The sequence below is a fragment of the Girardinichthys multiradiatus genome, chromosome 8 (genome assembly GCF_021462225.1).
Source record: "Girardinichthys multiradiatus isolate DD_20200921_A chromosome 8, DD_fGirMul_XY1, whole genome shotgun sequence".
Lineage (NCBI taxonomy): Eukaryota > Metazoa > Chordata > Actinopteri > Cyprinodontiformes > Goodeidae > Girardinichthys > Girardinichthys multiradiatus.
Genome location: NC_061801.1, coordinates 27,070,595 through 27,097,601, shown reverse-complemented (window position 1 = coordinate 27,097,601; position 27,007 = coordinate 27,070,595). Strand labels below are relative to the sequence as shown.

Sequence of the window (27,007 nt, the reverse complement as noted above, 5' to 3'; positions counted from 1 at the left end):
TACACAAACTCCCAATATAATACTTTGAAATCTGTAGTTGTAACATTACAAAAACTGGAAAAGCTCAAGAGGTATGAATACTTTTCCATGCGCTATGATTTTTACCACAACGCTGCTTTCAAACGAAGTTGAAAAAAACCAAACCAAAACAAAACATTTGTTATGGTTTAACTCAGTTTGGCATCTGCAGTAACTCCATCACATCTCTTCTCTGGAATAGTAGCTATAGTAGCTATAAATTTCACTGATGCAGAGTTCAAGCTGTTTTTGGTTAGGTCATATCAGGATTCCTTAATTAAAACAAGTTTGTTGAATAGATTTGGGCTGTATATACAGTACAGATCAAAGGTTTGGACACATCTCATTCAAAGATCTCATCTCATTTCATCTCATCTTTGAATGAGAAGGTGTGTCCAAACTTTTGGTCTGTACTGTAAGTATTATTTATGGTTCAAATTTATATTTTTAATAAGTTCCAACCAATGTTGCAGTATGTTACACTCTTAAAAAGGTGTTGGGTAAAAACCTGAGGTTATGTCCCTGTGGGGTTAGAGGAAAGCAGAATGTGTAAGGGGGTTGTAGTTTGCACACTAATGCAGAAAAACACTCCAAGTGTTTTAAATGATGGTATTTGAACAAAAAACAACGGCATGTGCATGGAACCTTTTCAAATTCATTTCAGCATTTTAAAAATGTACTGTCTGGGAAAGACAAGAAATTATAAAACTTTCCATAAACCACATAGAGCTGATGGTCATAACATAAGTCACAGTTATATATCCTGGCCAGAATGGGTCAAGGCTGGTTTTGAAATGGTGCTTGCACAGTCCTGGGTTTAAACTCTGAGCATAAAACATCTGTTTTGGATTTTGGGAATACTGGCGTTGGAATCTCTAGGTTTTGCTCAAAATATGCTGCATTGTTCACAGTATCACTCATGAGGCTGTCAGATTTTTGAGCAGCTCCATCAGTTTGATGCAAACTCAGACAAGGCCTGCATGACATTAGATAATGTTATGGTGATTGATATCCAATGTGGCAAATTTGCATTTTCCTAACTGTTTCTCATCTGTCATTACAATGCTGCAAACACTCAACCTGTAAAACATGTCTAGTACATGCACTTAGAGTACTCAAACTTCAAGGATGAACTTTGATCTGTAAATACAATACAAAGATGTTGGGACCTTGAAGTGTTGAATGTCAATAAGAAAAAAACACTCTGTGGCCTTTAGGATGTTAAGCACAATCATCTGTTTGAGGCAGGAAGACCCCATCAAACGGGGGAAATAAACAGTTGTTAGGGGTGTAACAATACATTTATCTAATGAGACAATACACAGACGATATTAGGTTCACGAGAAATAGATATGAAACAAAAAAAAATCCTGTTTGTTTTTATAAATAAATGTTTTCAAATCACAAAGTGTTTTATAGAATCTGTAAACGGTGTACAATAATATTTCTGACAAGTCCAGATATTGAACTTCTTATGTTTGGAAGGTATTTAAAATGCTTCCTTTTGGCTTTTCACACTGGATAAAAGTTTCATTTGAACTAGATAGGATCAAATGCAACCTGATCTAAAAGAAAATGTGAAATAGCCCTTTATTTTTAGGCACTAGTGGCCTTTATTTTTCACGTTTAGAAAGTGAGTTGAGAGGGAAATATGGTGGAGGGAGGTGGCAGGAAATACAGTAAATGTCAACGGGCTGGGACTTGAACTTGCGACAGTCTGCATCCAGGACTAAGGCCTCCATACCACCGCACATGAAATATCCCTTTAAAATTGTGCCGTTACCCTCTGACTCCAAGTGTTTTGCATCATGTCTCTTACTTTATCACCATTTCACGTTACTGTTTAGTACCCAAAATGCTACCAGACAAACAATTTGAAACTGGGGAGCTTCTTCGGTGCCTCTGTGACAAATGTTTTCAGCCAGCTCGATAAGCAGTGTTATCAAGCATGTCAATACTGTCTATTACAGCAGGAAGTTCTTCATTTCTGACCTCAGAATAACAGTCTCAGACATGAATGCAACAGCATTTTAGGCTAAAATCATTCTCCTCTAAGTCAGGGCTCATAATAATCACTTAAATGTGTTCTACCAGAGAGCAACTGAACAGTGCTACGCAAGACGGGCTTCACTTTGATAAGAAATATCGTGGCCTTATTCATGACACTTGAACTAGGATTTCAACAATTGCTACATGTGAAAGTATATTATGTGTACTTAATGTAGCCCTAACCCATATTAAGTATTTCTGCCGTCAAATGTTTTTATCAGTCTACCAGAATGAGTCAGTATTTAATCTCGTGATATTAAAACAAGGCGACATTAATTGAAGCTGAAGTCTGTCTAGTGAGGGTTTGTCTGGTTGCTGTCAGCATGAGTTAATCTGGTGAAATAAGCTTTGACGTGATCTGTGTGGCAGCATTATGTGATATAACCTGGTTATATCTTGGCATCTACTCTTGGCTAGGCTAGAAAAAATAGCCTAATTGTACAGGGTGGGCTCATGGAGACCATTAGAATGCCATGTTATCAATCTGCAGAGTTAGTTTTATTTTAGTCTGCCTTTGACAATAACACCAAAGAACTCAAAAAGCTTTAACATTAACACAAACTCGTATTAGGTCTGCCATGTGAAGTACTGATAATTTTTCACCCTCTTTTGCTTTTGTTTTGATACGAACTCCCATTTAGTGAATGTAGGTCAGTGCATTGCACAGAGCTGCCCTCATAATTGCTATTTTCAGCTGGATCTATAAACACTAGAACTCTATAATTGCTTGCAACCAATATTACAGTTTCAAAAATTAAGTTACCATTAAGCTATTAGGAATTCAGTTCGTTTTTTCTACCCTTAAACACATCGTCTGAGACGGGTTGATACTAAGAAACCACAAAGCATTGAAAGTAAAGTGACGATATTTCAAGTACCAAATAGCACCAAGTGGTAACTGCAGATGGATGTTGGACTTTAAACAACTACAAGATGTTTGAAGATGTTGTGTCCTCACCACATGCAGAAGGGGCAACACTTTAGCCTTTAGCAGCTGCTAGCAACCTAGCTAGCGGGGGAGTGGTGCTTTGGCCTAGTGGTTAGAGTAGGAGGTTTGTGTTCCGGAGGGGACACAAGGGGCCGGGTTCGTATCCCACAGATTACCACTCTGGGTCCCTGAGCAAGACCCTTAGCCCCAGAATGCTCCCCGGGCGCCGCGCACAACGGCAGCCCACTGCTCCCTATAAGGGATGGGTTAAATGCAGAGGGTCTAATTTCCCCTCGGGGATCAATAAAGTATCAATTATTATTATTATTAAATGCTGAGTTACAGGTGCTGTTCATAAAATTAGAAAATCATGAAAAAATTTATTTATTTAGTAATTCCATTAAAAAAGACTGTTTTAGACTGATATATATCAAATGTTAACTCGTTTAATTTTGATGACAACTAATGAAAATTAAATGAAGGAAAAGTAGGAAAAAATGTGGAAGAAAAAAGTGTACAAGCAATAGGGATAACCGCACATGGAGAGGATTGTAAAAGAAAACCCATTCAAAATGTGGGGGAGATTCACAAACAGTGGACTGCAGCTGGACTCAGTGCTTCCAGAACCACCACGCACAGACTTGCCTGGGTTAAAGATAAAAAGGACTGGGCTGCTGCTGAGTGGTCCAAATGTACTTTCTCTAAAGAAAGTACATTTTGTATTTCCTTTGGAACTCAAGGTCCCAGAGTCTGGAGGAAGAGAGGAGAGGCACAGAATCCATGTTGCTTGAGGTCCAGTGTAAAGTTTCCACAGTCAGTGATGGTTTGGGGTGCCATGCCATCTGCTGGTGTTGGCCCACTGTGTTTTCTGAGGTCCAAGATCAAAGCACCCATCTACCAGGAAGTTTTAGAGCACTTCATGTTTCTTGCTGCTGACAAACGTTATGGAGATGCAGATTTCATGCGGTGAAATAGTCACTTAAAAAGCAGCAGTGAGCCAGAAGCTGACTGGACTGGAAAAAGAGAAACATCTTCAGGAACAAATGTTTCTTTTTTGAAATTGCTGTGTTCACTCATGTTTATCTTGTCTTATTATTTTGTCCTTTTGCTGCAGTGTATTTGTAAAGAGCACATGGCCCTTATTCTGCTGACCGACATGGACCCTCTTTCTTCCAATCCACCAACACCCGACGGCATCTCCCGCTCAGAACCAGACCTATCCGCTGACCACGACCCTAAGCAGGAAATAAAGGAAGTTACTTTAACTGTCCACCTTTATCACCGGGGAAAGATTGAAGGAGGAGGCAGCTGTTCAGAAGACAACCTCACATTTCCATCTGGAGAATATGTAGCAGAGGAACTGTGCATCACTGCTGCCAAAGCTTGTGGTGAGTTACATTAGGATTTCAGTTCTCATATTTGACCAATCCAACTGTCATTTTGGCTATTCGATTGTTGTTTAGCTGACTTAGTACTTTAGTTTTACAAACCTTTCAATTTTTTTTTACTGAAAAGAAATACCTATTCATTTCTCCCTGAAACAAACTGAAATAAGTCGATTTTTTTTCTTTCTTGTAGGCAGTAATTCACAGTGCTCCGATTACTGCGTGTTGTTCCATATTAGCAACTTTCCAATGTGTTTACATCGTGTTCTCATTTTAACACCACATTTAATTGTTCCTGTAACATTGTTTGGTTCTGCTTTTGATGGAATTGTTTGTTTTTGCTGAGAAACCACACCCAGTCTAAATGTGGCACAGCAGAAAGTAGAGCTGCTTTGAATGGTTTATTTATTTATTATCAACTCAATGACAGGAAATATTCAACAATTAATTCTTACATCTCTTGCTACTCAGATTGATAGTTTAGGAATTTCGTAACGTTTTGTTAAGCACGGGCCAGTTATCTGAATCAAGGTTTAAAATAATGTTTTAGAACGTTTCAAAACATCTAAAAAAATGTTCTGTTGTCCTTATGGTTTAAACTCCATTCAGTGAGATGCCAGAGAAAGGGCTGGAGTGAAAGGAGTTTTTTTTCCAAGTGTATGGAGCATAGTAGCACAGTGCTGCCCACCCCAACCTGATGCTGTGCACAGTAAAATATATAATTAGATCATATTATGCTGTTTTTCTCCAAACTTTGTGTACCCTGGTAGTTTTACTTAAGGTTGGCGTAACTTGAGAATCCGATAGCAGACCCAGTTCCAATTGTGTTCACGAGGTTTAGAAATAAGTTGATAAGGACAACATGTTAGATAGTGTGCAATAATAATCTGATTAGTGTAAACATAAGCAGTACTTTGCATAAGTCTCATTTCTTCTTTTGCCTTGGATGAGCCAGTATGTTTTGTATTTTCTTAAACTGGTCTTCAGTATCAGTCATTTAGGCTTTTGAAAGATTGTTCAAAGTTTTTTCCTGGACCTTGGCTGCTCTTAGACTAATTTTGGCTCCAGCACCCCATCGTTTCACGTTAATTCTTTTTTGTGGTTTAAATCTGATCTATGAAACATTGTTGCTTCTAGACATAATGGACAACTCTGGGATAAAATACAGATTGGATCTTCTGGGTTGTTTCTCTTCAGAGATTTGTGGTCTGCTTTAAATGTACTTTGAGTTTTCTTGGATGGTCTGCTTTGTTTGGGCAGCTGTGAAACATTATCTAAACTCTGGGGTTGTCGGGTTTGTGGACAATGCAAATGTACTGTTCTACAAACCAAAGAGTTGTGCAACACACTTGGACAACTGGCTGCTGCTGATTCTGGGCAGCTTCTTGCGATGTAGCCATCAGGTCTGAACACCACAGAGAAACTCCAAGCCTGCATTAATTTGCTTTTACGTCATTGCTCATTAGGTTTGGGAACAAGCAGGCAGAAGGGGATGGATTTTCAGTGAAAGAGACCAAATGGAACAAATGAAGGTGTGTAATGTTTAGCGTTCGTTCATTCGTTCCCAAATCAAACAGAGGTCCTTGGTGTATCCTGGTCTAAAAGCTCTTTGTTACTTGCATTCTGTTACAAAGACATGTTTTGTTCACACTTCTTATGTCATCAATACCGTAAAACGAATTTCAAAGATAACACAGTCATGCCATAGTATTTTAACACCAACAGGATGATTTCTAAAGAGCAATTTAACCAAAATTTGGCATAAACTGACCATCAGCTGAAGAATTATGCATCTCTTTGGTCTAGTTAGATGTGTTTTTGAAACAATTGCACAGTACACAGCACAGTGATAGGCGAACATTTTAATTTGTGCAATTCCTTTTAGCTTTAATAAATAAAATCTGTATGACCTCCTTCATTCTTTAACTTAGCCTGAAGCTCTCCACAGGGATGGATACCTTTCACATTTGAACCGATATGGTACCGATGCTTGGTACCTGGGAATCGGTATCGCTACTCAACGGAACCAATATTTTGTACTTTGTGTTTGTTTATGTGGTGATAAATGTTAATTTGTTTAATAATAAAATATCAAAAATGTTCAATTTAACATATTTATTTCTCAATAAATAAACTTTAATGAATATATCAAAACAACATCCAGCTGTTTGTATTGTAACATCGCAGTTCTTTCAAACATTTCTTCTTCCATGTTGCTGGCAGCAGACGTCTCCAACGGACGCAGGCGTGCTAACGGTGCAGAATCCAGGAGTCGTAGCTGTAGATCTGAGGCTGATGAGAATTGTGCACTTTTCAGCCACGAGAAAAATCTTGTGCTTAACCAGAAGCTTCCTCAGATGCGAAGCATTCCCATCGCTGGCCCTGCACGTTGCGTCACAAATATTGCATCGACTGTAATCTGCATCGCATTTTGAAAGGTGGAGCCATACTTTTGAGCGCTTTCCATCAGCCATGCTTTGTTGACTGTATTATGCTCTTAGGCGTGCAATGCTGTCAGAGGTGGAAAGAGTACTAAAAGTTTGTACTCAAGTACAAGTACTGTTACACTGCTTAAATTGTACTCAATTACAAGTAAAAGTACTGGTGTTAAAAAAGTACTTAAGTAAAAGCATAAAGTACTCTTCTCAAAAACTACTCTCAGTACAGTACTAATTACTTTTTAACTGGTGGATGTTTTATTGTTTTTATTGTTTTATTTATTGTTGTGCTTGAAAGTTTAGATCCCCTCCCATTAAAGAAAAGGCTTAAGTCGCAATAGTAATTCAAATGACAAGAAACTGAAAAAAGTAATAAATAAAATTTTGCTAAATTATAATTTAATAAAATAAAATATTGATTTTTCAATTTTTGTTTAAAAAAATAATTTTAAAAGACAAACTAACAAAACTGTCCCAGACCTCATGAGCACCTTGCTCATGAGCAGTGGAACTACATACCTGTCAAAAGGTGCAGAAGTCTGATTGGATGTTACAGAAAACACCTGATTGCAGTGATTGCCTCAAAGTGTTGCTCAATAGCATTTTAATTCAGGAGCCCCATCATGTTTGCTTGTTTTATTTATTTTTTTATATATATCTGTTAAACCACAATACAAAATGTCATGATTTTCAAATTTCTATTTATTACTACATTTGTCAATTTCAACTTATTTCAGTAACAGCTGATTTTTTCTTTCTTTAATGGGAGGGCATGTAAACTGTATTAGGTGAACCATGACCGAGATGTTATAAAGTATACTCACTTATACATGTGTTCAAACACAACAATGCACAAAAACGCAATTGTATGAATCTTTGAAAAAAATCTGGCCTTACCAGCCTCTATAACATCTGCTGTCAGTCCAGGAAGTCTTGAACTTGGGTAAGAGGACTGCAGCTGCAGTCAACTCTGGATCCTTCATCATTGGTCCAAATCGCTTTTGAATGCCATTTTGCAGGGCTCTGATGAGTAGCACGCATGTCTTGCTTGATGTCTCTAGCCTGCCAAGTTTGGTCAGTAGTTGTTCAATTACTGGTAGCAGCCATCCCATGAAGGAAGAAAACTCAGACTGGAGGATGTTTGAAGCTTTCAGCAATGGCTTCATGGTGGTACAGTACTCCCTTAAGAATGCAACTTCTGGAGGACTCAACTTGTTAGATACAACAACAACAAAGCCCATCATGACTATAAATATTGCAGAAACAGCACCACATTTGACATTGTTTTGTTTGGCAGAGCAATTTGCTGAATAAAGACAGGTGTACTTGAGCAGCTGTTTCAAGTGAAACAAGCCTTGTTTTATTATTATTTCTTTAAATTATTTGCGCTCATGAATGAATGTTTCACATTACTAATGTGATTCTAAATTGTAAAAAAAATTATAAACTCTGAACAATGTTTTGTGTTCTTATTAATTATTAAGAGACTGTTCATGTTTTCAACTGTCCATTAAGGAAAATGTACAGAATTTGCAACCAAATTGGTAGGTGTCCAATTTTACTCACATTTTCACTTTGAACTCACAAATGCTCCTGATGGCATCTTCCCCCTTCTCATCAATAATGCGTATTATCTTTTCAATGGCAAGGTAGGTTGAATTCCACCGTGTTGCATTGGGACGAATGATCTGTAGCTCACACTTGTCCTCTACCACTTCATTTGCCAAATGAGACCGGCCGGTTTTGTTCCAAATGGCCTGGCATTTTACAAAGGTTACACGAGAGAGCCTTTTGTAGGTGTCATTCGTGCTCTCTGCCAGGGCAGCATCGGTTGTTGCCAAAAGGTTAAGCAGGTGACATGCACATCGCTGATGAGGGGGGAGTTGATATTCAATAATCTTAGCCAAACAGCCTTAACACACATAAAAAAAGGAGAGCAATATCATATAAGAACAGTTGTAAAACATCTTACCGAAATGTGCTTTTTTGGATTAGACGCTGAAGTTTTATAAGCTGATATGATCGTAGCAGTCAAACAAAGTTTGCACTGCATCTGGAAGCTGTTTCCTTTTTTCCCTCTGTACATGAAAAATTCCTCCAGGTACGACCACGGGTTCTCGGACTCGTCCTCCATCTTTTCTTCATCATTTTCACTGTTTACAGTGTTGTCTTCTGTCTCCATTTTTGCCGTCCTTGCACCGCTTCTTTGCTCCGCTCTCGTCTGTCACCTTCAGAAACCTGTAACTGCAGCTGCAGTGCAGCTGAGTTTTATTTCTTTTTTTGTTTGTTTTTTTCTTGACTTATAGTTACAAAGATGTGGATGAAAAGCAGGTGGCTGGGATGTGCAAATTATGGGTGTACTCAGTAGGAATTTATGATTTTAAAAGTAGCGAAGTAGATTACATGGTATAAATTGTACTCAAGTATGAGTAAAATTACATTCTTTCAAAAAATACTCTTAAAAGTACAAGTACCCAAAACATCTACTTAATTACAGTAACGTGAGTATTTGTAATCCGTTACTTCCACCTCTGAATGCTGTTCATGTCCAGCATGGAAAATCGCCGCCTCCCTTAGTGTCACGAGGATGTGTTTAGGTACCGTTAGATTTTACGTGAATCGGTACTCGGTAGTACTGACGGAATTTGGTCAGTACCTAGAAAAGTACCGAATTCAGGACCCATCCCTGGCTCTCAATGACTGATGTTGTTTTTCTCTGTTTCTCAAAAACTTACATTTCAGCCTCTGTTTGTCCAGTTTAGAAGGACTCCAGTATATCAGCCAGCCAATGCAAGTATTTGCATTTTTAAAGTATCGGCCACGGGCCTCCTTTGAGCACAACTGGCCAAAAACACGTCTCAAAACAAGGAGCTGTCATATATACCAGAGGATCTGTCCTTTTGAGGCTCTGTGAGGTGCAGAAGATTTGTGAACACAATGCGTGTATCACCATTTATAGAGACACGGCAAGAGATAAAAGCTGCCTACTACAGATGTTTAATTAAACAAAAAAGGCAAAATTCTGATCTCACAACAAACAAGTAATTGTCAGACATACTAGTTAAATAAAATGAAATGAATTATTATGTTATTAGTGATTTAAAAAATATTAAATGTTAATATTAAAATATTAACCTTCACTTAAATTGTTAGTTCTTTAGAATTGTTAAGTCAAAATTGTGAAGAAATGAGGGAAAGTAATTTAATTTTTTTTGTGATGCTAAATATACAATTTATTCTGGTTGATTTGTCTGTTTTGTGTAGATTTGACACTTGTACATCACATTAGTCTAGGTACGTTTATAGGTCATTTTTCTGAACCTTCGTAAAAACGTCTCAGGTAAAATGTCTGGAGTGAAGTTGTGTGAAAAAGCAGCCAAAGTCCAAAACATGGACATAAAACAGTTATGGAAAGTAAAATGTGTCAATAAATGGTAGACAACTAAAAAATAGGGGAGGTTTTACATGCAAATCTGTTGGAGTCAGTGCTGTGGTAGCAGTTGCTCCGATGAAATCTATCCGTTACTGACACATCTGTAGAAAGTAAAGAGGAACTCCTTCACCCTGCTCGAACCTGCTATTAACAGGCGTCCTGGATGATCCACATAAAAGTAGATCTGGCCGAGCAGAGCTTTTTTACACAAAAATCCATCCTGAGTGATCAGATCTCTGAGCAGTTTTAATGCAAATAAACACAAAGCCATATCCCAGAGTGGGCTCACCTGGGCAATAAACATGACATCAACAGGTGTGCTGGTGTTTCTGTAACATCCCAGACACATTTGATGACCTACGATTGTTTTTTAAAATATTCGAATGTTTTTTTTTGATAGTGGAGATATTTAAACTACAAATACCTTTGATGCATCTTAATTATGCAGCTTTAAAGATGAGGGAAGAAAAGGAGCACATCATCAGATATTGGAGAAGTTAGGCTATAAAAGTTCCACCATATTAAAAAACACCTGATGGCAGAGGCAGCCAATTAGCTGCTCCACCAAACTGTATCTATATAGCACTGCCTCATTCAGTGACAAAAGAACCATCACGCTGCTATTCTTATTTTGGATTACAACAAATTATAACAGGGAGTTCATTAAATGAGTACTTTACCTTTTAAGCTTTTAACTTTTAAATATGTCTTTAGAACATTCATTCTGATGGCTGTTTTAACCTACCCAGCAGCAATGGCTCATTTAAAACCAAGAGATGCCCTGGTAACAACTCTGCTAAGGGAGGGGAGAAAGGTCATGTTTGGATGGATTGCATTCAGACTGCTAAACTAATAAGTGTCCCAGACCTCAGAAGGTGGTCTGGGGGAGACATGTATGAAACATTATTTAATCCTGTTGCAGTACCCATACTAAAAGTTCTTTAAATAATGGCTGAACACCATAAATGTATTAATAATTATTATTTTAAGCGCACTTTTTTGAACATCTCAAGGAAAGCTGTTTTGTTGGGAGTCTTAGTTTTTGTAACACATCTGTTCAGCCCTTTCCACTTTAGTGTTTTAGAAGATTATTTCTACACAATCAGCTCAGTTTTTGCACTTTGGGAATGTAAAACATGCTAAAGATCATCATAGGTTTTTCTGGCAGCTAGTAGTAAAAACATCCTTAAAGCCAGTCTTTATATTCCTCAAAATTGTTTTTGACATTTTCTGTTGTTTTACCCCTTCTAATAGGGGTGCACCGATTGCAGTTTTCTGGCCGATTACTGATTATGATCCTTAAAAAGCCTTACCTGCCGATTCCGGTTTTGGCCGATATCGATTTTCTTTATAACTGACAGTGTCCGGTGTCAACACACCTTCAGTGTTCCAATCTTATGTTGTCAACAGTTGTGAACCGTGCGCATGCAGATGTGACCTGTCAGTCAGCCCTCTCTTAGGGCAGAGCAAAAGGGGACAGCGGTGGTAGATGAGATCGGTGGATAAGATCGGTTTCACATGTAAGTATTGGCTGATCACAGGTCATCCATAATTAAGGAAATTGGGGCTGATTGATCAGCCAGCCGATGAATCGGTGCACCCATACCATTTAATGCAATTTTTTGTAAAATTTAGAATGATGGAACAAAACAAAATAATACATTATTGTGAAGTGGAAGAAAAAAGATGCATGGTTCTCAACATTTCCTATGTTGGTATCAATTGATACCTTGTAGACCAAGCTACTGATGCAGATATGGCTGCAAGTATTTTGGGATATTACCTCTAGCAGCTTTGAACATTTTGAGGCTGAAATCATTGCCCATTATTCATAGCAAAAGAGCTCATGCTCACTCAGATTAGATGATTGGCATCTGTGAAGATCGGTTTTCAAGTGTTTCCACAGATTCTTGGTTAGATTTTGGCCATTCTAACACTTTTGCTCTGGCTGTATATTTATGGTTTTTGTCCTGCTGGGAGGTGAACCTCTGCCACAGGCTCAGGTCTTTGTATAAGGTCTTTACCTTCATTTTGCTCTATCCACCTCCCCCTTAACTCCGGCCTGCCTTTCTGTATCTGCAAAAGAAAAGCATCCCCACAGCATGATGCTGCCATCACAATGTTTCATCCTGGTGATGGTGTTATCAGGGCTACTTTTCGATCACATGTGGCATTTTGCATAGTTGCTAAAATGTGCTCATCAGACCAAAGTACCTTCTTCCACATGGATGCTGTATTCTCTGGCTCGTGGCAATTTAAGGGATTGTTGTGGCTTTCTTTTGTCAATGCTTTTCTGCTTGCCACATTTTCATAAACATCAGTTTTCAGAGTATCGAGTCAACAGATTCTCCCTCTTGAGCTGTGGAGCTCTTCAGAAACCTCCAGAGTTACCATGAGCCAGTCATTTTAGGTGTGCAGCCATGTATTGATATAGGTTTGCAATTATGCCGTGCTCTTTCCATGTTTGGATGGATTTTAATGAAAATTCAAAAGTTGTTTCATAACCTAACGCTGCTTCAAACGTCTGTGTAACTTTATCTGTGACCTGTTGCTATTTGTTTGCTAATTTTCTCTAACAAACTTTCACAGGACAGCTGGATTTATACTAAGATTAAGTTACACACAGACTATATTCTAAGTAGGTGTCATTCCCAGGAAGTTGGTTGCATTGTTTTTTTTTTAGATGTATCAGAATATTTTGCTGTTATATTTATCAATCTTTTGTAAGCAATAGCACTCAGTCTGCTTTTTCACCTTGTTTTTGTTTTAGATAACTCACGTAAGTTTGCTGTTTTTGAATGCATTTAGCCCTTTTTGTTTTTACCACAACCTGTTGCACCATTTCCTTCTAGCTGATAAACATAAGTCATTTCTCATGCTCTTCCTCTTGTTTATCCCCAGTTCTTTATGTGTTTTTTCTTTCTGTTCTTGGTTAAGGAAATTTCTCTCTGGCTCAGTCTGTTTTTCATCTCCACATCTGTCTTTCCTGCTGTTTCTCACTCCTTTCGCCCCTTTCATGGTTGAACCACATGAGCGTTACATGTGTGGCATCGTTTTAAAGTGGTTTGGCACAAGGATGTACATTTACAGAGCAACATCTAGGTCAAATTTGCTCTCCTAACTTGAAAATTACTGTCTGCAAAGAGTATGCTACATGGTCAAATATAAACATTTTACTTTATATTGCAGAATATCTCAGAATCATGCAGTGAATTTCACTGTGCATACATATACAGTGCCGTGCGAAAGTATTCTCACTTTACAACCACAGAACCTCAGTGTTCATTTGAAAGACTAACAAAATAAAAATCTGACAAGTGTGGTACACATCATAGAGAGGTAATTTAGCCAATTAACATTTCTTTCAGGTGTGTAGGACCAGGGATGCACCTGAAAGTTGCTGGAGTTTGAGACCTCTGATCTAAAACATTCAGTACTCTGGCAGTATGTTTAGGGTCATTGTCCTGCTGGAAGGTGAGCCTCCGCCCCCATTTCAAGTCTTTTGCAGCCTTAAACGGCCCGTCTTTGCTGCTGAAGAAAAGCACCCCATAGCATGATGCTGCCCCTACCATGTTTCACTGTGGAAATGTTGTGTTTGGGGTGAAGTGCAGTGTTAGTTCTTCACCATATGTTGCATTTTAAATGTAGGCCAAAGATGCACCTTCTTTCACATGTTTGCTGTGACCCGTTTGACCTTACTTCCTCTGGTGTAGTTGAGCATAGTTCCTTTCTGTAGTACTCTTCTCTTGCACTCGCCTCACACTCCAATGCGTACTGTTGTACAGTGACATTCTCTGCGTACCAGTCCCAGTTGGTACGACTTTCTTTGTGGTGCAGACTGAAAACCAGTGGAAGCGTAGCACACAATAACAGAAAACACATCTGCATTTTTATAGCTGTCATCCTTTATTGCAAAACGAGATATTTGCAACTGACAGAAAACTGGGGGGTGATTGTATTCTTAGATGGAAGCCTCATCAGCCAAAGCTAAGCTTTTTAAATACGTTCCGAAAATCTATGGGTGCTCATGGAAATGCAGGTGTTTCTGTTTTTTACTGGAGAGCTGCTGAGGTTACAGCTACGAGGTTGTAGGTGGTTCTCTGGGGAATTCTCACAGCACTCGGTGGTGTTTCTGTAGATCGAAGATGAAAAGGCCTGATTGCAGCGAACCACAAAGAAAAATTTAAAATAGGAAGATTAGGCAAATCGTTTTTTACGGTTCAGCAACTGATCTATGGATGTCTTGAAATGGACAGCTGCAAAAAGTGTCATGTTATCAATTACTCATTGACTTGTAGTACTGTGTGCAATCAAGTGTCAAAACGAGGGATTAATGTCCTAATTTCCTATAACTCAACATGTTTTTGAACTTTGTGATGACATTTACATTGCAACTAAAAACAGTAATAGATTGTTATAATTAAAATAATTTATATGTTCTGACTCTCTTCAGGGATTAGTCCAGTGTACTACAGCTTGTTTTGCCTGATGAGGGAAAATGACCGAATATGTTTTCCTCCTAATCACATCTTTAAACTGCCGGACTCAGACAGTGAAAACCTGCACTTCAGAATCAGGTAGAAAACTTTTCTTTTCACTTTTTTAACCAGTTTCAGATTGTTAAATGTGTTTTGACAGTGTTGCTGATTTGTCTTTCATTTTTTTTGGTGATGTGCTTTTTGTCCAGATACTATTTTCCAGGCTGGTACAACAGCAGTAACTCATTCTACGCTCATCGTTATGGTTTGTCCAAAGAGATGGAAAGCCCAGTAATGGATGATTGTGTCATGACCTACCTGTTTGCTCAGGTTTGTCTCAGTGCCTCACACATCATTACACCTAAAGAAAATTCAGTTGAGAGGCTAATGCTCTCCATTAAGGCACCAACAGTTCCATCTTGGTCATTGTTTGCACTTTAAAAACCTGATAACAAGAGCTGCTGGGTGGAGATAATTTCTTATTTCCTTGTCTTTGACTGACTGCCAGTCTGCATGTCCTCTCTGTCAGCCCTTTGTTTTGTTTAGCTGAAAAAACAGGAAGTGGAGTTGTACGTTTTCAAGAAGCGCAAATGAGGAACGAGACTCATTTTAGGATTCCTTGTGTTTGCATCAGTCTGTGCACGCATGCATGTGGTTCGTGTATATGCCTGAGTTTCAAAATAGTTTCAGCTTTTTTTTTTTCTGTTCTCAAATTTGTGCAAACCTCACACACACACACACACACACACACACACACACGCACAGATCATGGCGCCACTTCTGTTTGACTGTGTTTTTATCTCTATAGTCACATTGACACCATGAACTGTCTGTCAGAACGCTGAGCCACAAAGTCTTTTTCGAATTTATACTCAGTAGTTGTTGAAAGGTTTGAGTATTGTTCCATGCCTCCTCCTCCACCCAAGCATGCATTTTAGAGATTTCAGCAAACTTCAGAATGGCAGAGTGTTTGTTTCATATGAAATGCAAGTATTGTTTTCTTTTTTTCCCTCTACCATGCAGTTAGGGTGAGTTGCTTTGACTAGTAGGTTTGTCCTGTTTTTCTTGCTTATATATTTATTTTTTGTTCTTCATGCGTTGCAGTGGCGCAGTGACTTTTTGAACGGCTGGGTTCATCTTCCGGTCAGCCATGAAGCTCAGGAGGAGTGTCTGGGTTTGGCCGTTCTCGACATGATGAGGCTCGCTAAAGAGAGTGGTCAGTCGCCAGTGGACATCTACAATGAAAACAGGTATCATAAGGTCCCTCATTTAATCTGAGAAATGTTGATAAAATGTAGAGCTGTAGCTCTGACAGATTTGATATAACTGATTGATTCTTTTTGGGTAATTAGACATGCATCTGCAACATCAGGCTTCTTTTGGAAGTCCCATACTATTATCTAAAATTAAAATGTGCCTTTTACAGTTACTGTTGTATAGTCTACAGTTTTCTTGCACAAAAGATATATTTCCTAATAACAGACAACTCCATAATGGACATAGAGGTGCTTGGACTACATATGCAGGTGGCACTGAATAATCCATCCATCCTTATCCTATAAAGTGATTGGTATGCTTAGTGTTGCTTTCTTTCATCTCCATTAAAAACCCATCTGACCCCCCTCCCTGCTTTCAGCTACAAGTCCTTCCTGCCCAGATGCATGCGGAACCGCATCCAAGAGTACAACCTGCTGACCCGGAAGAGAATCCGCTACCGCTTCCGACGGTTCATCCAGCAGTTCAGTGAGTGCAAGGCCACTGTTTGCAACCTGAAGCTCAAATACCTGATGAGCCTGGAGTTGCTGCTGCCCTCTCTGTACTCTGAGCGCTTCCGAGTGACTGACCTATCCTCACGAGAGGTTACCATCGTGGTGAAGGGCAACGAGGGCATCCATTGGTCTAAAGGGAAAGGCGAGGAGGGAGCAGAGGAGGTAAAGTCTATGTTCAATGAAAAAAGGTGTTTATTCATCACTGGGGGATGTTGGAGTGCTGTTTTGAGTTGTTAGGAAAAAGAAATGCAAAAAAAAACAAATTCCTGTGTTTACCTTTTACCTGATTAGGATCTGGAAGTATATTGTGACTTCCCAGAGGTGATTGACATCAGCATCAAACAGGGCAACAAGGAAGGCTCAGCAGAAAGTCGCATTGTTTCCCTCACCAGACAGGACAACCAGATCTTGGTACAGTACTTTCCCCTGTCCACACAAATATTACTAAAAAACATTATACCGTTCGGCTGCAACTATCAACGAAGAATCGAGAGCTAATTTACTTCACATACACAACCTCTACAGAAGCCTGTTTGTAATTTAAAAGTGTTTTCAGTATAAGGATTGTTTCTTTCTTGGCCAACTAAGGCTTTAATTAGGGACTGCTGTGCTCTAAGCAAGAAATCAGCAAAATTACTGACAGATGTAATTAGAGTGTTTGGAGAGGAGCCTGAAACAAAAAAAAAGCTTCAGTGGGAAGTGCAGGGCAGTCTTGGGAGAAAACCTGTTAGAGGCTGTAAAAGACTAGAGACTTGGGGAGGAAGTTCGCCTTCCAGCAGAACAAAGGCCTGAAACTATTAGCCAGAGCTACAACAATAATGTTTAGATCAAGGTATTAGCATGTGCCATGATGTTTGCTTTAAACTCCAATTTCATAGTATCGGCATATAAATCACTTGAATAAAGATTTTTCCTGCATTTCTGTAGATTTTGTACATAATTGACTTGGTTTAAGTATTTCTAATTATTCAGAATGATGGAAATGAGCTCTTTAAATTACTCTGTCAAGGACACAAAAAAGAAATGTATGTAATTTAACTTATGGAACTAGTGATGCTCATAAAGCTGTAGTCTGATATTCATTTTCACCGCGTTTTCACTTGTATAACACTAAGTTTAAATCTATTACATGTATTGCAGAATGATCATTTGATTGATAGATGATTTGTTTTGCATCACAAAGGAGCTGGAGTTCCATTCGCTGTCCGAGGCCCTGTCCTTTGTGTCTTTGGTCGATGGATATTACCGACTGGTCACCGATGCCCATCATTACCTGTGTAAAGAAGTAGCTCCGCCACGACTTCTCGAGTGCATTCAGAGTTACTGCCATGGCCCTTTATCGTGAGTTTGACTGTTGTTCACTAAACCGGCGCATCACGTGTTGTCATGCAATCACAACCCACATACCTCTTCATACAAAGACACATTTTGCCTCTTTGATCACAGGATGGAGTTTACAATTAGTAAGCTGCGTCGTTCAGGTAACTACCAAGGCCTCTACATCCTGCGCTGCAGCCCCAGAGACTATGACAAATTCTTCATGTCCTTTGTTGTCGGGGTAAGTGTTACTTTGCTATATAAATTTTTGTTTAACATGTAGTTTTACAGATAAATCTGATTCCCCATGTTCCTCTTTTGAAGTTTTTGAATTAGTTCTTCTTTGTCCCATTTGAACCAGTAAATTATAGAACAATGTAACAGCTGTTGTTCAAAGAGGATGAAACGTTTTGACAGTTGCACTAAATGCTGCGTTGAAGCCATGCAACTGTATAGGGTTATTACAGAGTATGGAAATGTATGAAATTTGATTGGAGAATTTTCAAGATCCAGTGTCCTTCCTTCCTCACTTTTATTCTACAGTCTTTGCTTCGTTTCCTTGGTTCTTCCTAGTGTCCTTCTTTAGTTTGTTTGTCCTTCACTGTGTCCTTCCTTCCACTTTCCTTTTCTATGTCCTTTCCTTGAGACCTTCCCTTTTCCTTTTCTTCTGTGTTGTTCATTCCCTCCTTCTGTTCGTCCTTTATTTCCTTCATTCCTTGTTTTTTTCTTTCCATGGTTTTTTCATCGCTTTTCCTTTCTTCCTCTTCTTAGTACCTTTTCTTCTGTCCCTCTTTATTTTTCTTCCATGTGTCCTTCTTTCCTTCCCTTTCTCCTTATTCTCTCACTTTCTTCCTTGTGTCCTTTCTTCTTTCCTCTCTTCCTTGCCTCCTTTCTTGCTGTCTGTCTTTCAGTTTCTAGTATTAGCAGGTTCTGTAATAAAGCCAGTCTAGTGTAGAAATGTTTGCCAAAGGAGGTCTTTGCATTTATAAATTAGAAAAGTGATATAGCATGGAACAGTAAGGGGTTTTTCACATGAAGAATGTGTAGCTGTAGAGTGAACTGTATTTCTTCACAGTGTGGAAGATCCAGGCTTTTATACATCCTCAACCACTAGAGGGAGCAGTAGGGCCTGATTTCTGTGCTGCATGTCTCTTACTTATACCTACAGTAACACTAACATGAATTTAGTCAAAACAATGTTTACACGGGTTTTATTTTTATTTTTCAGTATGAAAGCATGGTGGACTATAAGCACTGTCAGATTTTGAAGACAGAGTCGGGAAAGTTCATTCTGAGCGGTGCCAAAAGAAGCTTCGGTTCTCTGAAAGAACTCATGAATTGCTACCAAAACGAGGCGCTCCGCACTGATGGGTACACATTCCAGTTGACCCGGTGCTGTCCACCCAGCCAGAAAGGTCAGAATTCAGATTTACATAATAATATAACAGTGTTCAAAATATAGAAGCTTTAGGTACTGCTGCTACATTAGTGTTAGTTAAGTAACTGGCTGGTGGTTTATTTATATGAATATTGACATTTTTTAATTCTGATCCTGCAAGCTGCCAAAGACACTGTAAGAGGGAAGTTAATTTAGTTAAAATGTAGGTTTTTTATTGTACTCTCAGTACTTTAGTAATTTAGTAGTCTGTTAGCATCAGTCAGCATCAAAGTAGATTAAAAGTATTATTAAAGGTTATTTATTTCAGTAACTTGGTCCACTAAGTAAAACACATATAGATTAATCACTTACAGACTGATGTTTTCAAGCCTTTATTTTTGTTAATCACTTACAACTAATAAATAAAGATTAGAATATTACATCAGATAAATAAAAAAAATCATTTTTAATACAGAAATGTGAGCTTAATAAAAAGTATGTTTAATACCTGCTTAAAGGTTTTTATTTTCAAAAAGTACTTTTAATCAGACAAACGAGCCTCATTGGAACACATATTCTAACTTACTGAATATAATTGTAAGTGCAGCAGTAATAGCAACTTTCAATTCAGATTTTTTTTTCTCTTAGATGCTCCCACATTACACAAAATATTGCATGTCATAGTCACTTAAAATCACATCCAATATTTGGTTATTTTTTCTTATTAGGAGATCAACAATTTCTTAAAATTTCCACCTGTCAGACCGTGTTTTTGTATGAAACATGCTTCTATGTAAAATAAATTTCCCCTTAGGGTTGCAGACATGCTGACATCATGTGCATGACGTAAATAAGAAAAAAATAATCTGTGTTTTTTATCCAATCGTTTGTCCATCTTTATATCTCCACAGATAAATCCAACCTGCTGGTGTGCAGAAATAACCAAGGCGCAGAAGTTGCTCTGTCTCCATCACTCCACAAACACATCAGCCAGATGGTTTTCCACAAAATCCGCAAGGAGGATCTCATCTTTGTAAGAAAATATTTAATGACCCCTTCATCACAAACAGGTTTATCTTCACCCTTGTTGGAGTGTTGTGGAGTTGACGGGAAATCTGCTTTTTGTCGTGCAATGTGTTCCCCATTTACTCCTGGTTAAGCCTAAAAGTAATCTAACTTTAATATGTTTTATTTTAAACGTAACAATTCCTTGAAAATCAATGGGAAAGACAGGAGAAAATGCCAGTTAAAGTGGATTAATTCAGCGAGGGCAGAAATAAGTTGAATGTCATAAGTAGCTGTAGTGCCTACCAGTCTGGAATTTGGTTTGATCCTTTTCTTATAGTCTGAAAAATTTTAAATGAGCATAAAAGTTTGAATTTCCAGACTTTATTTATTTCAGTATAAAACAAAGATCCGATTTGTTTTATTCAACCTTTCTTTTTGTCCAACTTATTGATCATTTTGTTACTTGAGTTACAGACTGATTAAAAACATGCTTAGTTATTCAAAAAGTCAATTTTACTTCTTTTTTGGCATCAAAATCCTTCTATTTCTGTCTTTTAAAACCCAGTGTTCTTGATCTCGGATCGGTTTAGATGTGAAGCAAAACATTGGTTTAACTACTTTTTGGTAATTTTGTAAAATGAGTGGTTTACTGATCACAAACTGTGATTTAAAGGACCTCCATTTAAGTACACTCCAGATTTTCTAAGTAACAAAGAAGTGAAATAGCCCTGAATAGCTTTAACACTGTTGTGATTTAAAAAACTTGATAATAAAACCCAACTGGGGAATATTTTGTACTTCTGTGTCTATTATCTCATAAAGAACTGATGTAAAAATCTAAAGAAACTTATTCTGGAAAACTGATCCGAAACTTGTCTGTCAGAGTAGTAAATACAAAGTTTAAAACAGGCTGGAGGAGGAACCAAGTTTATCTAACCAGCATGCACAGATAGCAGGGTTGTAAGGGAGCTAAAAAAAAGTAAAGTAACATATTATTATAAAACAGCAGCAAACAGTGGTCCCAAAGTCTCCATAAAAACAAGCTAGTAGGGAAGATGCTCTACATGTTGAAGCTTCTTTTTATTTTTTAATATGCTGTTGTACAGGTCCTTCTCAAAATATTAGCATATTGTGATAAAGTTCATTATTTTCCATAATGTCATGATGAAAATTTAACATTCATATATTTTAGATTCATTGCACACTAACTGAAATATTTCAGGTCTTTTATTGTCTTAATACGGATGATTTTGGCATACAGCTCATGAAAACCCAAAATTCCTATCTCACAAAATTAGCATATCATTAAAAGGGTCTCTAAACGAGCTATGAATCTAATCATCTGAATCAACAAGTTAACTCTAAACACCTGCAAAAGATTCCTTAGGCCTTTAAAACTCCCAGCCTGGTTCATCACTCAAAACCCCAATCATGGGTAAGACTGCCGACCTGACTGCTGTCCAGAAGGCCACTATTGACACCCTCAAGCAAGAGGGTAAGACACAGAAAGAAATTTCTGAACGAATAGGCTGTTCCCAGAGTGCTGTATCAAGGCACCTCAGTGGGAAGTCTGTGGGAAGGAAAAAGTGTGGCAGAAAACGCTGCACAACAAGAAGAGGTGACCGGACCCTGAGGAAGATTGTGGAGAAGGGCCGATTCCAGACCTTGGGGGACCTGCGGAAGCAGTGGACTGAGTCTGGAGTAGAAACATCCAGAGCCACCGTGCACAGGCGTGTGCAGGAAATGGGCTACAGGTGCCGCATTCCCCAGGTCAAGCCACTTTTAAACCAGAAATAGCGGCAGAAGCGCCTGACCTGGGCTACAGAGAAGCAGCACTGGACTGTTGCTCAGTGGTCCAAAGTACTTTTTTCGGATGAAAGCAAATTCTGCATGTCATTCGGAAATCAAGGTGCCAGAGTCTGGAGGAAGACTGGGGAGAAGGAAATGCCAAAATGCCAGAAGTCCAGTGTCAAGTACCCACAGTCAGTGATGGTCTGGGGTGCCGTGTCAGCTGCTGGTGTTGGTCCACTGTGTTTTATCAAGGGCAGGGTCAATGCAGCTAGATATCAGGAGATTTTGGAGCACTTCATGCTTCCATCTGCTGAAAAGCTTTATGGAGATGAAGATTTCATTTTTCAGCACGACCTGGCACCTGCTCACAGTGCCAAAACCACTGGTAAATGGTTTACTGACCATGGTATCACTGTGCTCAATTGGCCTGCCAACTCTCCTGACCTGAACCCCATAGAGAATCTGTGGGATATTGTGAAGAGAACGTTGAGAGACTCAACACCCAACACTCTGGATGAGCTAAAGGCCGCTATCGAAGCATCCTGGGCCTCCATAAGACCTCAGCAGTGCCACAGGCTGATTGCCTCCATGCCACGCTGCATTGAAGCAGTCATTTCTGCCAAAGGATTCCCGACCAAGTATTGAGTGCATAACTGTACATGATTATTTGAAGGTTGACGTTTTTTGTATTAAAAACACTTTTCTTTTATTGGTCGGATGAAATATGCTAATTTTGTGAGATAGGAATTTTGGGTTTTCATGAGCTGTATGCCAAAATCATCCGTATTAAGACAATAAAGGACCTGAAATATTTCAGTTAATGTGCAATGAATCTAAAATATATGAATATTAAATTTTTATCATTACATTATAGAAAATAATGAACTTTATCACAATATGCTAATATTTTGAGAAGGACCTGTAATATCTCAGAAGTGTAAATCTGCACATAAACTGCACACATAAATAATAATGTTGAATGTAAAAACAAAATAAACATAAAGGATGCAGAGATTTTTTTAGTCAATGTGACTGCGTCCGTTTTAAGCTTGCTGGTGTGCAATAACCTTTTAATAGAAAATACTTAATAAAAGAGAGGATTTGCTGTAGTTCAGCATCAGCCGCAGTCCTGCAGGACATGTATGAGTGTAGTTTCTTGTGACATTTAACTCTACATGTTTTTTAAAACCTCCACAAAGTCTTTTTTTTTCAGGGTATTATGACATAGATTTTAAAACAGGAAACAAACCATTTTCAAATTTTGTAGTAAGTGAGAACTTTTTAAAGCAGATTGAAAAACATTTTTGTGTTTTTCAACCTCTTAGGCCTGTGTAATTTGCTTTAATTTGGAGCTTTTTTTTTTTTTTTTTAGATGTCTTCATGTGGAGACACGTAAATTTTTTCCTGTGAGGTTTTGTTGTTTTTGCCTATGGAAATATTCAAGACAGGACTGTTGCAACTTGTATTATTCTGTTAGAGATGTAGGTGGTATATTTTGTGGCTCAAACCACCCAAAAAGCCAAAAGCTTTATTATTTACTAAGTGGATTGGGAATTGAAGTATAAATCCTGTCTTTATCGATGTTGCAGCTCATATTAAGATAAAATTCCTGCAGCTCTGTTCATGTTATTATGAATATTTAAAAAGGGTGACAGCAGCATTATTGCACAGAAAGTAACTGCCTGATGTGTTCCTCTTTTTCTCTTTAGCAGAGCATCTGCAACATATGGTCAGAACAGAGAGGTCCAGTTTAGATGTTACAGTTGGCTCAGAAAAATAAGTAATGCTATATTTTTAAGAGTGGTTTAAAGGCAATAAAACTGTTTCAGAATGAAAGCCTGGGCCAAGGAACATTTACGAAGCTTTTTCGCGGTGTGAGGAAGGAGGTGGGTAATTATGGGGAGGTTCATCAGATGGACGTCGCGGTCAAGATTCTGGACAAGGCTCATCGTAGTTTCTCAGAGGTTGGTCATGTTGGAATGTCTGAGTTAATTAATGATCATTTCAAGAGTTTATGGATGGAAATAAATTGTTCCCGTTTTCTTCCCCAGTCCTTCTTTGAGGCAGCAAGCATGATGAGCCAGCTGTCCCACAAGCACTTACTGCTCAATTATGGCGTGTGTGTTTGTGGCGACGAAAGTAAGTAACATACACCAAAACGTCTTGCAAAGATAGCAAAAGAAAGCATACTTTCACGTAGTTCGGGCAGATTAAAACAGTACAGGAGCAATCTGTTGCTGATTGAGTCTGTTTTCTGTTTTGTAACTCTCAATAGTCATTTTCTAACCCTTCCCTGACATCGTTGTGGAGAAATTTTTGACCCACGCTTCTCAACATTGCTTTAAATTTATTAATGTTTGTGGTTTCTGCACAGCTCTTTTATGGTCCATCCACCGCTTTCCCATCAGACTGAGGTCTGAACTTGTCCTCATTCAGCCGTTCTGCTGTAGATTGGCTGCTGTTTTTGAGATCATTGCCCTGTTTAATGACCCAGTTTGGGTCAAGCTTCAGTTGTCAAACAGATGGCCTCCATTTGCCTCCCAGAGCAAAACTTACACCTGGCTGCAACAGAAGTCCAGATCACTAACCCTCCACCACCATGCTTAGCAGTTGGAATGAAGTGTTTGTGCTATGTTTGTTTGACACCAAGCACGGAGTTGAGCATTATGGGCAAACATTTCTTTGATTTCATATGTCCAAATGACAGTTATCCAGAGGTGTTGCTCTTTATTCAGGGCGCTTTCATATTCTTTTTATAGAAAAGAGTTCGTCTGGTAACCAATTCAAACAACTCATACTTAAGTCTTTTTCTAACAGGACTGTCATGAACATTACTATTTAACATGCTCTTGTGTTTTTGTATTAAACCCGGTGACGCTGTTTTTTCCACACGTGACTAATCTGTCTTAGTAAAGAATGACAGATTTCAAAGTGCTTATCTAAAGTCATTGCTGATGTCTTTCCATCTTGGCATTGGGTTAAAACACTTGAATGTTCCAGACCAACAAACAGCAGAAAATCCTTTTTATATTATTTCCTGATGCATAAAACTTCAATCTGAAAGAAGGTGTACTTACGTTTTACCCACGACTTCACTGTTCTTTGCTAACTACTGTTGCAGTTCTCACAGAGACTTGGTTCCATTGCAGTATGCAGTTCTTCTTTCCTCCTATGGAAGATCTAAGTTTTGACACAATCTAGTTTTTTACAGGTCTGGAGACGATACTTTCAGCCTTACTGCTTTTTTTTTTCTTTTACTCACCATCAATTGTGAGAGTTTATTTGTCCCTGCAGCCTGTCTTTACCCTGGATTCAGCGAAACATGTGTGGAAGTAGAATGCATCAGAGAGAGGAGTTATTATTTATTGTAAATATTTGTGTTTTTTTTTTTTTTTTTTTTCATAAACTGAGAAAACATTTTACATTTTTGGAGATTGCTGGAAAAAAGGTGTCAGAAACATGGGCTGATTATTAGAGATGAGATAAAACCCTCAAATTGTTTTGTTGAATGACTTGGGTATTAATGCCAAGAGTTTCTAGTTTATATTATAGTAACCAGATTAATACATTCTCTTGCTCTTTGTTTTTATTTTAGACATGATGGTGCAGGAATATGGGAAATTTGGCTCACTGGATATCTATCTGAAAAAGAAGAAAAACTGTGTGAACATCACCTGGAAGCTAGAAGTGGCTAAACAGTTGGCCTGGGCTATGCACTACCTGGTGAGATCCATTCTGCTTTGTTTTAAATTAGTTGTTCTGCAGATATCTGGTCTAGGGTTTTATTTTTTGACATCTTCTGCCGTTCTAGTGCATGGTAAAAAAAGAAAGTCTGTTTTCACATTTTCCTACAGGAGGATAAAAACGTCGTTCATGGGAATGTTTGTGCCAAAAATGTTCTCCTGATCAGAGAGGAGGACCGGAAGACGGGCAGTCTGCCTTTCATCAAGCTCAGTGACCCTGGCATCAGCGTCAACGTGCTGCCCAGAGAAGGTGAGAAACTCAGTCTCACGTAGCGTCCTGAGGGCTCGTACGTCACTGTTCTGTGAGGCCATGTGAGAATAAAAAGCACCAGACCTGTTTGACCTCGGTGCGATCGTCTGCAACCTGAACAGAAGCTGATTGGCTTTATATTCTCTTCCTGTAACTTTTTGTTTTCTAACACATCTACTTCCTAGTTCTGGTGGAGCGTATCCCGTGGGTGCCCCCTGAGTGCATCGAAAACCCCCAGAATCTGAGTTTAGCTACAGATAAGTGGGGCTTCGGAACGACGCTTTGGGAGATCTGCAGCGGGGGAGAAAAACCACTCAGCTCGCTGGACTCCTCAAAGGTCACACAACTGGATGGATGGATGGATGGATGGATGGATGGATGGATGGATGGATGGATGGATGGAAACTACAACATTTTAGCATTTTCCATGTGAATCTTCTCAACTTTGCTGTATGCATCTGCAGAAGAACCTGTTCTATGAGGACAGGCACCAGCTTTCAGCTCCAAAGTGGATCGAATTAGCCAACCTCATAAACAGCTGCATGGACTACGAGCCTTTACACCGACCCTCTTTCAGGGCGATCATCAGAGACCTCAACAGTCTTTTCACTCCAGGTAGGTAAACAAGTAGAAGCAGTAAATATGTCTATAATCAGAACAAATTTAGGTTTTCATCTTTTTTAAAATAAGATTGTTTGTACGACCCATGACCAGTAGCAGCAAAGAGATTTACAATCTTCAACATGTTTCTTTATTAATTACAGCTTTTGTTATTGTGAAAAAATGTACGTTTTTTCCAACATGATTGTGCAGATTATGAGCTGCTGGTGGAGAGCGACATGGTGCCCAACAGGACACGAGGCTTTGGCTTCCCATGGGCCTCAGCAAGCAAGGAGCCTGCCCAGTTTGAGGAGAGACACTTGATCTTCCTCAAGCAGCTGGGCAAAGTAAACTGCACTCTTTGTAAATATACAGAAACCAGCTGTTATTTTCTTATAGGCCACTGCCTAACCACGCACCTT

The 27,007-nt window shown here is 38.7% G+C and overlaps 1 protein-coding gene across 1 annotated transcript in view; it reads left to right on the top strand.

Annotated features, from left to right (window-relative positions):
• jak2a (Janus kinase 2a) overlaps window positions 1–27,007 on the top strand; it is a 43,662-nt gene that overhangs the window by 10,978 nt on the left and 5,677 nt on the right. Inside the window, exons 2-18 of the mRNA XM_047372357.1 lie at window positions 4,110–4,383; window positions 14,705–14,828; window positions 14,939–15,059; window positions 15,834–15,979; window positions 16,366–16,660; window positions 16,790–16,909; window positions 17,682–17,839; window positions 17,945–18,056; window positions 19,044–19,230; window positions 20,105–20,226; window positions 23,822–23,956; window positions 24,044–24,131; window positions 25,588–25,715; window positions 25,847–25,985; window positions 26,171–26,322; window positions 26,450–26,600; window positions 26,799–26,932. Coding sequence (XP_047228313.1) covers window positions 4,128–4,383; window positions 14,705–14,828; window positions 14,939–15,059; window positions 15,834–15,979; window positions 16,366–16,660; window positions 16,790–16,909; window positions 17,682–17,839; window positions 17,945–18,056; window positions 19,044–19,230; window positions 20,105–20,226; window positions 23,822–23,956; window positions 24,044–24,131; window positions 25,588–25,715; window positions 25,847–25,985; window positions 26,171–26,322; window positions 26,450–26,600; window positions 26,799–26,932 — 2,568 coding nt within the window. The 5' untranslated portion in view covers window positions 4,110–4,127. The remainder of the gene's footprint in view (window positions 1–4,109; window positions 4,384–14,704; window positions 14,829–14,938; window positions 15,060–15,833; window positions 15,980–16,365; window positions 16,661–16,789; window positions 16,910–17,681; window positions 17,840–17,944; window positions 18,057–19,043; window positions 19,231–20,104; window positions 20,227–23,821; window positions 23,957–24,043; window positions 24,132–25,587; window positions 25,716–25,846; window positions 25,986–26,170; window positions 26,323–26,449; window positions 26,601–26,798; window positions 26,933–27,007) is intronic.